This window comes from Sarcophilus harrisii, chromosome 2 (genome assembly GCF_902635505.1).
Source record: "Sarcophilus harrisii chromosome 2, mSarHar1.11, whole genome shotgun sequence".
Classification (NCBI taxonomy): Eukaryota; Metazoa; Chordata; class Mammalia; order Dasyuromorphia; family Dasyuridae; genus Sarcophilus; species Sarcophilus harrisii.
In genome coordinates, this window is record NC_045427.1 from 434,605,859 (window position 1) to 434,620,207 (window position 14,349).

The following is a 14,349-nucleotide window of genomic DNA, read 5'->3' on the forward strand; positions in this document are numbered from 1 at the left end:
ACATCCTCTGTAATGAAGATTCTAACACTTGAATGTCTTCTAGTGGTTCTCTGGGTTTGTATTTGCGTATACAGCTATATGTAGATGGCCATTTAGATAGAATTAAGACAAGGGCTGTGGGCGGACAGATGGCTGTCAGGACCTTAGATGTCACAGAATGACCCCATATGGGTTACAGGTTGAAGAGTTGGGAAACACAAGCTTTAGATAACAATCTCAAACTGATCACTAACATCAGTCTCTTTAAGCTTCTCCTTTGTCAGTCTGACAATAGGCAAACAGACTGGTTTTGTGCATGATTGTGCCATGGAGGAGGCTGAAGATCTAGTGCTAGAGAAGATACACAAATGAGGAAGAACCTAAAATGAGTTTATTTGGCCAGTCACATAGTTGGTAAAAGCTATTTGAACCCAGATCTCTTAACTTCAAATCCACTTTCTGTTACACCAAGTTGTCCAAGTAGAAATGGAGTAATGTACCCCATCAAAAAGTTATTAAATTCTCTGACATAGGGAGAGGACTGTATAACCTTTAGCCATTTGGTGGCCCTTCATTCTTAGACATTAATCCCTCACCTCAAAGACCAGAAAATTATTTTGGAGCGGCAGAGTCCACAACCACCAACAAAAAAGAAGCAGTCAGAACAATTACTGGACACATGGTCATTAGCCACTTCAGAACACCCCCCCCCCCAACAGCTGTAAATCACATGCTGACAAAATAAAAATTTTATTTTATTAGTTAAAATGTGAGTGTGGCATCCAGTGAAAAATGAAAATCACAAGATGAAGAAGTTGCTGAAAACTCCCCTAGATGTACTAAGATGTCCTATAAAGATGACTGGAAGAAAGATAAGATCTTGGACACGGCCAGCCCAGCTAGAGTCTTGTCCTGTGCAGAGCTAAAAGGGAAGAATTTCTTCCGGCGGGATGTTGAGGATGACATCCATGTCTGGAGTACACCTGGTAGAAGGCCAAGGGAGGAAGGAATGAGAGACTGAGCACATTACAGTGAGGGGAGCATGCAAGTTCAGGGGTTATCTCTACAATAAAGCCCCCACAGACAGAAACCAAAGGAAGCCCTGCCTTCAAAGGAGACTAGTACCAAGGATGTATGGAAGAACCTCATCCCCAAAGACTCCATCTACTCCAAGAGTTATCCAAAAAAAAAAAAAAAAAAAAATGCCAAATTATTTCACAAATGGATCAATGGCTTTAAAAAAAAAAATCTAAATCTAAAATCTTGGGAAAAGTGGTTTGCTAGGTTTCAAAGTTTCCCCAGGACAGGGACAATATTTAGGTATGATATCCATGAAGCCATGAGCAGCATGGTGTTGTCAGTGTAATAACTAGAACACTATCAAATTCCTGAGTCCCCATGAAAGGGCTTCTGGACTTCCTTCAATCTAAGCCTACCCCTTTCCTGTCCTTAGATCTTCACTATGCTTCTCCTATGCTTAGTATAAACTTCTCTCTCCAAAGCCACATGCTAAAATCTTTTCCATCTTCCAAGTCCCAGAAGAGGTTCCTCTTCTTCTAAGAACAATCAATCTACTCATTCTCCTCCTGCTGCTTCTCATTTTCTTCTACCTCAAGATCATCCAACCAATTAGTGGAGGAGTTTAGAATAAATTTCAAGACTTTTGATTCCCTTTCTAGTGGTCTTCCCCCTATTCCCCACTACATCCCTCAGGATAGTGAAGGAATCTTCACAACTGGGCAAGTGTACCCCAGGCCACCCATTATAGATTACATACTTGGGTTTCCGAAGCAGGATATTGGCAAAGATCACTTCCCGTGGGTCCTGTCTCTTCATCTGGAGATCCTTTACCTGAGCCTTCAGCTTGGGAAGTTCCTTCTTCATACGGTCAATATGCTGAAGGGGCAAAGAAGTGGGAGGAAAGAGATGGCAGAAAAGTAATAGAAAATTGATTGTCTTCTTTCTAGAAGAGATATTCAGGTGCCCCAGAAAAAAAGGAAGTTAAAAAAATTAGAAACAAAGAAATTCTAAAAAATGGGCTGTCACTATTAGTCTGTATTCCTGACAGTGAGCAACCTTAGGACAGGAAGACAGAAGAATTTCCAGGTAGTCATGGATGGTCACATGATAGGTGACTGGAGAAGGGAGATGCTGGGCAGTGCAAGTTAATGATGGATGGTAAGTTTTAATGTTGAATCTTGCAATATATTCCCCAAACAAGTGGGGCAATGAGGAATGCCCCAGCTAGTCAATCCACATGATCAGAAGGCCAGGACAGGATTGTTTTCTGAAGTCTTAAGTATTGCCCCAGATCCTTCAAATCTCCTAATGAAAAGAGGACTCCTAGTCAACAGAATCCTTCCATTTCTACAATATTTCCAGTAGACCTTCTATGTTCATTTGTTCTCCTATAGTTCTCAGCATTGGGTAAATCAGTGCTTCAGTATTTTGTATCTGCCCCCTTCCCTTGATCATCCCTGATTTCTCTGGGGTCTTACTCACCACTCTGAACTGAACCATCTGCTTCAATAGTAGCTGGTTGCTTAGGGTCCTCTTCATAAGAGCAGTTTGATAGGGAAGGATGGTTCTCTGTGGAGGTAGAAGACATCAACAAAGGTAGGTGGCAACTAAATGCCCCTTCTACAAGCAGCAGGCACATCTCTGATGCAAGAAGGTGGGGAAGGAAAAAGAGGCCTTTGTGTCTCAGTCACACTCCCACCAATAGGTGGGTTTTTTATTGTTCACCCTGGTCATGGGCCTATCATTCATGATCCTCCTGTTTACCTTGGCCATGAGCCTGCTGCTCACCTTGGCCGTGGCCCTCCTGCTCACCTTGACCGTGGCCCTGCTGCTCACCTTGGCCATGATATTTAACACCTTCTCTGACTTCACCATCAGCTTTTTCGACAATGTTTGAAGCACATTCTTGCGTATCTCCTCCAACTCGTCCAGTTCATTCTGGTGGCCAAGACAAGGCAGTCACATCCTGGCCCTGGGTCCTCCTTTGGGGAGGCACCTAGAACAGAGGCAGGAGAGCCCTTACCTGACTGCTATCTTTCACACCCTGGACCTGGCGCACGAGGTTAGCAATCTCCAAAGACTTAATCGGGTATTCATGATCCATATAGGTAGAAAGGAAATTCAGCTCTTCTTGGGCATTATTAATCTTCCTTTTTAACTTTGTCAACTGCTGCTCCAGGTCTAGTGAAGTTGGGGGAAGGAGAGAGAGAAAAAGTGAAGCTCCCAGCACCAAAGCTCATTATGCGCACTCATCCAAGATCTCACAGCTCAGGGGTGGCCGACTGAATGTAGACTCTGTTGCAACAATACATAGACTCTATCTATGATCCTCAACAGCCCTCTTTCCCAATGAAGGGTAGTTTGCAGGAGTTTTGACCTAACTTTATGGACCAATTCCACTCTTTAGCTCCAGGACAGGCCTATTGCTTATCTCAGGAGACATTTGTTAATCTCCTTCTGTGTAGTAAGCATTATGCTAGACACTAGGAATGCACCAAAAATGAAGTAGCTCTTGTCCTTAAGTAACTTATATTCTAATAGAATATAATTTTTATTTCCTTGCGCCTCCTGCAGTGGGAAGCTGATTATGGCAAAGAGAGGATCTTCAGTATAGATGATCTTCCCGTTCTCCCTCCCCTCTGCCCTACCATAGTCAGGTCTGAATTAACCCACTCTGCTGAGATCATCCTTCTGAACTTCTAGTGCTAAGAAGATCCAAATTAATTTGTCTGTCTATTCTACTGCTCTCTTCCTAGGGAGGAATAGGCAATACTGCATTTAGTTATCATAAATCTATCAAGCACCTACTGCACACGGAGTCATGTCCCCCCACATGGTACCATGTTACTGTTCTCCTAAGAGGTGTCCATTTTATTTCCCATCTGACACAAACATGTTTGGATTATTAGTTATACTAAGCAACTCTCCTGGGAAGGAGGAGAAGCAACAACTTAAGCAATGGATGGCAGGTCAACTTGAACATAGGGAGACAAGTAGATGAAGCACAAAGGCCAAGAAAAAGAACCCAGTAGGTCATGGCTCCAGTGTCCTGTTGGTTAATACACCCCACTGATGAGCCGAAAGCCTGCTCTCTGAACTGTGGTGAGAGTCCCCAGGAAGCACCAGGTAGAAATAGGAACAACATCAGTCCAGAAAACAGCGGCAGCATGGGGTCTTGGAGAACCCAATCCCTTGTTCAGGGAAGATGAACAAGTCTAATGGTCTCAGAGACCATGTAGCTTCCATGGAAAAAGAAAATTCTGCAGGCCAAGCTGGTGAGACTTATAGGGCAGTAAGGAACCAGAAGAAAGCAGCATTAACAAGTCATGTCCCGGGACATGCTGGTGAAAGGAAGAAAGGAATTTGTCCTTGAGACATCAGAAAAATGGACATTTCAAACTGCTCTCAGGAATTGTTTAACTGCAGAGGTTGAGACATGTAAGATGATCTGAGGCAGCATAAACAAAATCAGGCAAGTCATTTTCTTCATTAAAAGTTTCCTCATGTCATGCCCAACATCCCTTCCAGCTAACACTGCGTTCTAAGTTCTAAGGTCCTTTCTGGTTCTAAATCCTATGTTCTCTTATCCATCATGTAGGCGTTAGCACCCGGCTCTGCACATAGCAGGCATCTGATATCCTGTTGCCTAGTTAAACTCTATGCTCTAAGATGCTTCTGGTTTTGACAGTTCAGATTTTAATGCCCCTGCCGTGTGCAAAAAACACACGAGCCCATGACCACAGGAGACCACCCAGAGGGGAAGGCCAGGGGTCTCCCCCGGCCGGGGGGCACTCACCATTCACTCGGACCTTTGTCTCTGCTTCCCACTTTTCCAGCTTGCTCTTCATGTCTTGCATTTGTATGTGGTTTGCATACTCCAGAGTGCTGATGAGAGTCTGGGGGCACAGACACGAAGCAGGTGTGGGCGAGGAGGTTGTGGGCGTCTGCTTGGGCCCCAGCCGGTTACCTGCCAACACCCTGCCCCTCCCCGCTCACCGAGAGCCATCCCCTCACTCTTAGGTCAGCACTCCTGAATGCAGCAAAAATTAGTCAGTTTTCTGTAGGCAGCAGTAATACCAGGGGCACAATTCACAGGGAAGGGGAGCACTGGACAGGTCTCAGAAGAGGCTAGAAGTCACCTGGCAAGAGTCTGGGCTGTCCACCCAAGAAGCTACAACGACTCTATGATTGTGTCAGGACCTGGCTTACTCTAGGTGTGGAAATGGGCGCACCCTTATGTCACATCCCGCATTGGTTCCACAAAACCCTGCTGTTGGGGCAGCTGGGGGCGCAGTGGAGAGAGCACCCACCCAGATATCAGGAGGGCCTGGGTTCCAATCTGGCCTCAGACACTTAACACCTCCTGGCTGTGTGACCCTGGCAAGTCCCTTCACCCCAGCTGTCTCAGGGAAACAAGGCCCACAAATGCTGTGAGGAGAAATGCTCCCCTGTTCCGGAGGGCTGAGGGGAAAGGCCCCAACTTGGGGCTTCACCTCTGTGGCTCTATGGTTAACAGCAGTTCACTTGCGTGGTCATGGGCAAGTCACGGCACCCTCCTAGTTTCCTCCTCTGAAAACCATAACTCATAACAACAACTGAACAGTGCTTATGCCAACGTGAACTCTGTAACTATTGCTGATATTGTTCATTTCACAGGAACACTGTGACAAGCAGGAGAGTAAGCAGACTGACCTCCGGCCCCCACGCTCTGACTGTGAGGGCTGACGGCGGGGGAGGCTTCAAAATGGACTTAATCTGTGGCATAGGTTTAGAAGGCGTTAAGTGATAGAAATGCTGCAGAGGGGTTGCCTTGGCCAGTCAGAGAATCATGGGGTTAGTTCTTCCTGGTGCCCTTGGTCTTGACAATTCTATCCAATCTCCCCAGTCTAACCCTAACCCCATACTCTCTAAGTTTCTTATGCCTAATTTCCTAACAAATTAACATGTCTGCTTTTCTCCCAGCTAAGCTTACTCCCATAGTTTCCCAGGATGTCTGTTGTTACTGAAGAACAAATCATTTCTCTGCCTTAAATGTTCAGCTTTTTCTGACTTCACTTTCTTTAGTTCAAATTCCTCTCTCCCCTTTGACCTTGTATTTCTCTAACCCCTAGGCCACCAAAATTTCTCCCAGAAGAGACAAAGAGGCCTTCTCGCTGATCCACAAAGAGTTACCTGTTATAGTCACTACACATAGAAATACAAATAGATATAATTGTGGGAATGTAGAATTTACTCATAGGTTAGTCAACAAATATTAAGCACCTACTCTGGGTAGGCGGTGCTGGGGATACAAAGAAATACAAAGATACAAAGAAAGGAAAAAGACAGTGTCTGCCCTCAATAAACTCCCAATCTAACGGGATTAGACCCTTTATGAAGGCCCTGTGGCTTTGGGAGTAGGTGGCTTTGAGTCTATCCCAAGCCTAGCTCAGATCCTCATGTCTCTGAATGGTTTCAAAACCCCAGCTTTGACACAACAAGCTGTACAAACCTGGAAGGTCATTTAACTCCCTAGAGTTAAATATTTCCTGAATTATAAGGTTAAGAAAACACTTGCACTACCTAGATTTTTGTTATGTATAAATGTGAGTTGTTGGTATGACTTGTTCAGCTGAAGGGGAATCAACATAGGTACCCAGGACTACCTGCCATCTGGAGGAGAAGGTGAGGGAAAGGAGGGGAAAAGTTGGAACAGAAGGTTTTACAAGGGTCAATGTTGGAAAAATTACCCATGCATATGTTTTGTCAATAAAAAGCTATTTTTAAAAAGACCATAGGTACCCAGGAGGAACAACAGCACTAAAGTTAAAAAGAATGAGCTTTCTCTGTGTGTCTCTTTAGTCTGTGTTTCTCTCTCTCTCTGTGTCTGTCTGTCTGTCTCCCTCTCTCCCCACTGTTTCCAACCCCAGCTTTATCACCCACTCCCTAGGTGACCCCCAGCAACTCGGTAATATATGCCCCTGTTCTGTCTACCACAGGGCAGTTAGGTGGATTTAGTGCTGAGCCTGGAACAGGCCAGATTTGAGGGCTCAGACATTGAGGCTGTGTGATCCTGAGTATTAAGCCTGTTTGCCTCTGCCCTGTTTCTTCATCTGTAAAATGAGGTAGAAAAGCAAATGGTAAACACTCCAGTATCTTTGCCAAAAAAACTCCAAATGGGATCTCAAAGAGTTGGACATGATTGAACAATAACAACCTGTCTATCACTCAGGACTGTTCTGAGGTCAAAAGCTGCAATGGATATAAAAGTCACTATAGAAAGTGCTCTTACACAGAATCACTAATAATGACATTTATATAGCACTTTTAAGATTTCCAAGGTGTCTCATAAACAAGTCATTTAAACTTCACAACCCTTCCTGCCAGAAACCTCTCCCCAATGCCAGGCTGAACGCCAGGGCAGACACATGCTCTCTGCCCATGTGCCCAATGGCTTCCCTGACTCCAGCCTGGCACCCAGAAGGTTGCGGCTACCTCCCACTTCAGTCAGAATGTATCCCAGGACCATCTCCAGCAACCCACATCCTCTAGGGACAAAATCTCTTCTATCTCTTGTGCCCCAATATCTACTAGTGCAAGTAAAGCACCAGAGCCTCCTTAACCAGGCTCCCATTGGCTCTGCCTGCTCTGACAAAGGTCTGGGGTTTCACAGGACAAAACACTGCCATCTGCTACCCATAGAGTCTAATTTCATGACTCCCTCACAGAACTTTTCTTCAATCACCTATACCCTGCCTGTACTCACTCCTCAATTGCTAGCATAGGCCATCCCCTTATACTTGCCCCATTCCAGGGATCCCAAACTCCATGTCCTCAAAACCATGCTGATCCTTCACCCCTGGCCACCCTGACCCCCTCCAAAGTCCTGTTCTCTAAATCTACCCCCTTCTTCCACAGCACCATTTGGAATTTCTGAACCATGTTAATCAAATATTTTTTCATTTTAAATCTCTTCCTTTCTTATCATTCCATTTTCTATCCCTGACTACTTCATGATGATACTGCTTCTCCAGCCATTCTTTCAAGCGCTGACTACTCTTTCCCAGACACACAGGTTGTAGTGGGAGAGATGGAATATGATGCTGTTCCCATTGCCACCTCCAGATTCTGCTTCTACCACCTTTGTTAAACACCCTATTCTCCCCTGAGGTTTGTGCTATACAAATTTATCATCCAATACATATCCTGGTGACTGCTATTTACCTACCAACTGCCAAGATATTCTCTTCCCTTCTTCCATGGGTTCAGTGCCTGGTCTCTCCTGTTCTCCTAATAAGGTATTTACATACTGATGCCTCCTCATACACACTAACTTTCGGATCCTCAGTCTCCTCCACTTCTATAACCCACTCCTGCACCCTACCACAGCTCCACCCAGAGATGCTCATATTCTTGATCCATCATCACTCTCCAATGTTTTACGTCCTGGTCCACAGCTCCATCCTTCCTTCATCTGACCATTCCATTTTTCACTGTCTTATAATCCTTAATTCCATTCTTTAACTTCAACTTGATGTCCATTTTCTCTGCCTCCAGTTCTTTCCTAGGCTTTGCATTGGCTATACTTTCCTCTATTTCCTGTCTTGACTCTTGGTAAACCAATCCTGCTGTACACTAGCCTCTACTCTTAAATCTCTTGCTTCCTTGACTTATCACTGATCATGCCTTGGCAAACCCAACCCTGAATTACTCTCAACATTCAATGCCTTTACTACTATTCAGATGCTAGTGAATCTGAACTGGACAAAATCAAGAACTTGCACTGATTTGAGTCTCACAATCAGTTTGTTCTCTAACCTCAAATAGGCCACACCCAGAAAGAGAACCATGGGAACAGAGGGTGGAACAAAACATAGCATTCTCACTCTCTCTGTTGTTATTTGCTTGCTTTTTGTTTTTGTTTTTTCAGTTTTTCTTTTTCTTTCTTCTCGATCTGATTTTTCTTGTGCAACCAGATAACTGTATAAATATGTATACATATATTAGATCTAACCTGTATTTCAACCTGTATTTAACACATATTGGACTACGTGCCAGATAGGAGAGGGGTAGGGGAAGGAGGGGAAAATTTGCAAAAAAAAAAAAAAAAGGTTATGCAAGGGTCAATGTTGGAAAAATTACCCATGTATATGCTCTGTAAATAAAAAGCTTTAATTTAAAAAAATGTACAGTGTTTCAGTCTTCACAATATCTCTCATGTAAATTCTCTTATTTTTCCTCACAACAATCCTAGTTTGGGACCTTACTTCCTCTCACCTGAACAGCCTTCTAACTAGATTCCCAGCCTCAAATCTCTCTCCACTCTAATCCAACCCCATTCAGCTGCCAAGGGGATTTTTTCTAAAGTGTAGATTTGTCACCCTACCCTTCTTCCTTTTCATGAGCTCCAATGGCTCTCTATTACCTGCAAAATGAAATTTCACCTCCTCTACTTGGCATTTAAAGTTCTTCCTAACTTGTCCCCTTCCTACCTCCCCAGTCTTCTTACAGTATCTTATTTTCTTCTGTGATTCAGCAACTATGGCAAACTTGCAATTCTTTGAGCACAACACTTCATCTTCCATTCCTGCACCCATACCTTCATTGACTGTGTTCCTCTGCCTGGAATGCTCTGACCCCTTTACCACCATCATCACTTATTTTTCCTAACTTCTTTTAGACTCAGCACAAATTTCTCCCATTCTAGGCCACTCCCAGTCTTCCTATCTCCTAATGGCTTCCCCTCTTCAGCTGCCTCCCATCTCCTCTGTATATATCCTGAATCAATCTAGTTGTATACATGGTATCTATCCCATTAGGATGTAAACTCCTGAGACTGAGGAGTAAGGATACATAACAATCATTCAAATGCCTGATAAGGAGGCAAACTAAGACACAAGTATTATCCCCATTTTACTCATGAAGAAACTAAGGCTCATGAAGATTGTGACTTGCCTGGGCTCACAAAGATAGTGAGGATCAGAGACAGGACTCAAACCCAGATTTCTCCTGACCCCAGTCTAGCTACCCCGTTGCTTTATCTGTAAGAAACAATATAGCAGAAATCTTTCAAGTGAAATCATGATGATTATATTATTTTGCCCCAGAATAATTGTAAAGCAAGAAGAAGAATCACTATTTTGCAGAAGGGAAAAAGTCCAGAAATATGACAGGTCACACAGCAAACTGTAGATGGAAGAAGAGGGTAGACACCTTGGAAAGTAGTTCCAAAGGGCTAGAAGTTTCTTAGTGTTACTTATCCTCACCCCAAACACATCCTGCTGCCGAAGAAGCTTCCGCACTTTCTCTGCAGTGAAGGCTTCTACGTCCTGGATCTTTTTTGCCAGCTCCTGGTTGCTGACAGTGAGGGAATCAACATTCTGTTTCAGTTCGGCCAGCGAGTCCTTCCTGAACTTCACAATTTCCTGCAGGAGTCAGGAAGGAGAGAAAACAGAGTGATCTGAATCCCAGACCGCATCATTGAAGTTGTTAGGTTTACTGACTGACTCCTAGACAAATGGTTCTTAAGCTGCAATCCATGAATTATTTTTCTTTTTAAAATATTTTGATAGAATGTGTTTCCTTTGTTGTCCTCTATATTTTAGTTTATGCACTTAAAATATTATTTTGAGAAGGGGTCAGGAGTCTGATACCAAAAAAGGTGAAGAATCTCTACTGAAATTCATCCCTTGGTGCTGTTTGTTGTTTTGAGGAGGAGGGTCGAAAGGATGCCAGGGAGTGATCATTATCTGGTGCTTATCCTGCCCCCTAGTGGCCTTGCCTGAAATTATAGTGATACAGAAAGCTCTCTCCTTGCTGTACAAGAAAACAGACTCATTGTCTGCACGAAGGCCACTGGGCTACCTGAAATTTCACATCTGCTTTTCACCTTTCTCTTGACTTCTCCCCTCCTTGCTCTCAGATGTGTTCCTAACTACCCTTCCTTATCTCCAATGTCCTTTGCCTATAGTTCTCCCTGATCTATTTTCCCTAGCTGAAGCTGGAGACTCGGGCCTTGGCTGCTTTTCCAAAATTCCCCCACTCTGAAGAAGATCCCATAATACAGAGTTCCTCTCCAAAGCCTTCCATAGTCCCATTTCCCTCAACAGATTCTCAGTATTATTCCTTCTTGTCCAGAAGGAAGTGTACATCTTACTGTGCTGGATGGTTTCCTTGCCCTCTCCTATCCACAAACACACTTACTTTGAGTATCTGGGTGTTGATTTTGATCATCTCCGGTTCTTTCTCATCCCCTGTTAACTTCTGTGACTGGCTCTTTGCCATGATGGAGGCAGAGGCTGAACCTTTTGTGGATTTTCCTTTGCCAAATTCTAAGAGAAAAGGATTAACCAAAAATAGTTAAATCCCCATACTTTGGTAATTTAAGGCAAAAAATAATTCACTAATTGGCTCCACACTGGCCACCCACATGCTTCCTTTTGTTGCATGGTAGGCAGGAGATATTCCCCTTCCTAAATTACCTGGAGAATATTCTATGGGATAAAAACAGAAAATACATCATAGCAGCTAACATTCAGGGAGGGTTTAAAGGTTTGCAAAAGGCCTTGTTGTGTTCTCTCATTTGATCCTCACACTATCATGTTGTCTATCATTTTTTAGTCATGTGCAATTCCTTGTGACCCCATTTGAGGTTTACCAGAATGGTTCGCTATTTCCTTCTCCCGCTCATTTTACGGGTAAGGAAGCAGAGGCAAGTAGGCTATGCTTCTGAAGCTACATCTGAACTCACAAAGATGAGTCTTTCTGACTGCAGTCCTGGCACCCCATCTACTGCCACCTTGTTGGCCCAAACAACATCAGGAGGTGCTATTTTCATCCTCATTTTGCCCGCGAGGAAACAAGTGCTCTCCCCGGGATCAGACCGCTTTAACAATTGTCTGGTGTAGGATTCGACTTCAAATGTTTCTGCTTTCCAAGCAGCACTCCTACCCACTGTCCCTCTCAGTCACCGCCTAGAAGGCTGTCTTTCCTCCTCAGAGAGGACCAGGCTGGCCTCCCTCTGTCACAGTGGGTGTGACAGTGGCCGAGGGGCCAGTGCGAGCGCCGAAGGCTCCGCCGCAGGTCGGCCACAGAGTGAACATTGCGGGGCTTCTCTGAGCACAGTGCTCGGCTTTGCTCAGGGAGCACAGCCCTTTCTTGGGTGAGGACGCGGCGCGCTGGGTGGGCCTGTGCCCCGTCTCCCCTGCCCCCTCACAGAAGGTGGGCAAGCAGCACCACACCGCGTCCCACCGCGGGCAGCGAGTGCAGCCAGCAGCCAGCCCCGGAGCGCTGCGTCCTTCTATGGCGGCTCCTCCCGCCAGGGTCGCCTCTTCCCGATGCACAGCTGTGGTCTAGTCTCCGTGGCAGGAGGAGCGATCTCTCCAAACCCCCCGGCCAGTCTCATTCCTTGTGGGGAAGGGCAAAGGCCTGCAGGGCCACTCCCGGGTGCGCCCTGTGCCTGCGCCTACCTGACTTGGCACTTTTGATATGAGACAGAGCCAGCCTGTGCTTCTTCCTGAAATGCCATCGGCAATAACCCTAATTTCCAGGGAGAAAAGAAAGCCATCAAAAAGGGCCCCGCGTAACCTGCATCTGACCGGCCAGAGGGAGGGGGAGACTTGGAATCCCAACTCTTTTCTATAAAGCGATTGCTGAGAACTGGCTTTACTTGTAAAAAAAGTCTCAGCAAAGGGCCAAGCATCCCCTCAAACATTATGCCCGTGCCCGACCGGAAGCGAGAGACTTTCTAGGGTGAATACAAAGTAGCAGAGACTCTGCGCCTCAGGCTGGGGAAAGAGGCAAGACCCGCCCTGGAGCCTCGGGGCTGCGGGCCGGCTTCTTCCCCGGCCCAGGGCACTGCGCGCCGGGCTGCGTGCGGGTCAGGGGTCAGAGGCAGCTCCCGGAAGGGGCGAGGCGGGTAAGCTGGGCACAGACACGGGGATGGGTGCAGCGGGGGGAGGGGGGCCCTCCGTCGGGATTTGGGACGATGCCGGACCACCGACCGCTCCGCGGCGACAAGACCCCCACTCACCAGGGACTTGATTCCGGGGATTTCAGGAATGGCCGGAGCTTCCTTCCTGAAAAGGGCAAGGGGACCCGTGTGAGACAGTCGGCTGCCCTGCGCGGCTGACGGGTCTCAGGCAATGACTGTTCTTCCCAGGCTTACGGCGCGGACCCGGGATTCGAACCGTCGGGCGCGGGAGACCCGAGAGCCGCGCGCCCCCGTGCGGCCGAAGGCGGAGAAAGGGCTGGGGAGAAGGGAAGAAGCCCAGAACGCGCTTTTTCTCCTCTCCCCATTCCTTTCGGGAAGCGCTCGGCTTTGTTTGCGTACCGGGACTGGGGCTGGGAAGGAGGCGCAGCCGGGAGCATGCGCTCTCCCCCTGGGCGGAGCCCGGGCTGCCGAGGAGCACCTAGAGGTACTGGGACCGGGGGGGCGGAAGGGGGAGACCGGCAGGATGCACGCGCACGCGCACGCGCACTGGCCCGCCAGCGCCCCGCCCTCTCCCTGGGTTAGAAAGAGGCCGGAGTCTGGGAAGGAGGGAGGCGGGAGGCGGAGCCGGCCTCGTGCCCGAGGGGCGGCGTGTAGTCCCTGGTCCTTTCGGCGGCGGCGGCGGCGGCGGCAGCGGCAGCTCCGAGGCCTTAAAAGGGGGGGAGAGCGCGCAGAACGCCGGCTTGCTCACTTTCTGGTGTCTGCATGGCGCCGAACGTCGCCTACAATGGCTGGCGTTTCCTAGGAGACGGGGCCCAAGTCCAGGGCGGCGGGAAGGCTCTGACTGCGCGGGGGCGTAACGGCCCCGCGCAGCGTCAGCCGTGGGCAAGGTTCCTCAGTCTCCCGCTTCTCCCGCCGCCGCCGCCGCCGCCCCAGGGCCGCGGGGGGGGGCTTCTGCACCCAGAAAGGAGGGGGGAAGGAGAGAGGCAGACGCAGGACGCTCGCTTTTCTAAGCATTTATCGAGCGCCCGCTGGGGGAAAAACCACGCCCTCCCCGCGGGGTCGGAAGATGTAAAACCGTTCCCGCTGTCAAAGGGGTGCAACAAGGGGGGAGGGAACCGGGCTAGACGGCGCTTGGAAGGAAGTTCGGGGGCTGTCCGAAACGCAGAGCTGTGCAAAACGCGGACGGGGGGCGGGGGGGCCGCGGGGGTAAAACGGAGCGAACAAAGGGACGAGGTGCCGTGAGCCTGCACAAGCGGGCAGGACAAATAAAACCGGGTGAAGCGCGCAGAGCCTGCGCCCCGAATCAGCCCTTCTCAGCAGTGCAGAGGTCCCGCTGCACAGATGGAGCCTTTACCAAACTGCTCGCCGATTTAGGGGAGAGCGAGGGAGAAACGTTCGGAACTCAAAAACGTTTTTAATGAACATTAACAATTGTCTTT

The 14,349-nt window shown here is 47.5% G+C and overlaps 1 protein-coding gene across 3 annotated transcripts; it reads right to left on the reverse strand.

Moving 5' to 3' along the window:
• Nucleotides 1–710: 710 nt before the first annotated feature.
• C2H20orf96 (chromosome 2 C20orf96 homolog) lies at nt 711–13,531 on the reverse strand. Of its 3 annotated transcripts, XM_031954140.1 has the most exons (11): nt 13,310–13,531; nt 13,010–13,055; nt 12,447–12,516; nt 11,182–11,309; nt 10,245–10,403; nt 4,796–4,895; nt 3,023–3,180; nt 2,836–2,937; nt 2,482–2,568; nt 1,757–1,875; nt 711–962 (listed from the first exon to the last, which is right to left on the reverse strand). In XM_031954140.1, exons 1-11 carry the CDS (start codon nt 13,345–13,347, stop codon nt 902–904), a joined length of 1,068 nt encoding a protein of 355 aa, XP_031810000.1. In that variant the 5' UTR covers nt 13,348–13,531; the 3' UTR covers nt 711–901. The 3 variants fall into 3 exon arrangements, with proteins under 3 accessions (XP_031810000.1, XP_031810001.1, XP_031810002.1); XM_031954141.1 differs by lacking the exon at nt 12,447–12,516 and having other exon boundaries at nt 13,010–13,379; XM_031954142.1 differs by lacking the exons at nt 12,447–12,516; nt 13,010–13,055; nt 13,310–13,531 and adding an exon at nt 11,729–12,415.
• Nucleotides 13,532–14,349: the final 818 nt, after the last annotated feature.

Bases quoted from the DNA above. Each gene is read 5' to 3' on its own strand.
- C2H20orf96 (XM_031954140.1), bottom strand. From the start codon at position 13,347: ATGCTCCCGGCTGCGCCTCCTTCCCAGCCCCAGTCCCG. The intron at 3,181-4,795 runs GTGAGTGCCCCC...CAACTTCACTAG, and splicing joins GACAAAGGTCCGAGTGAATG to ACCTGGAGCAGCAGTTGACA. The intron at 963-1,756 runs GTATGTAATCTA...GCCTTCTACCAG, and splicing joins ATCCTGCTTCGGAAACCCAA to GTGTACTCCAGACATGGATG.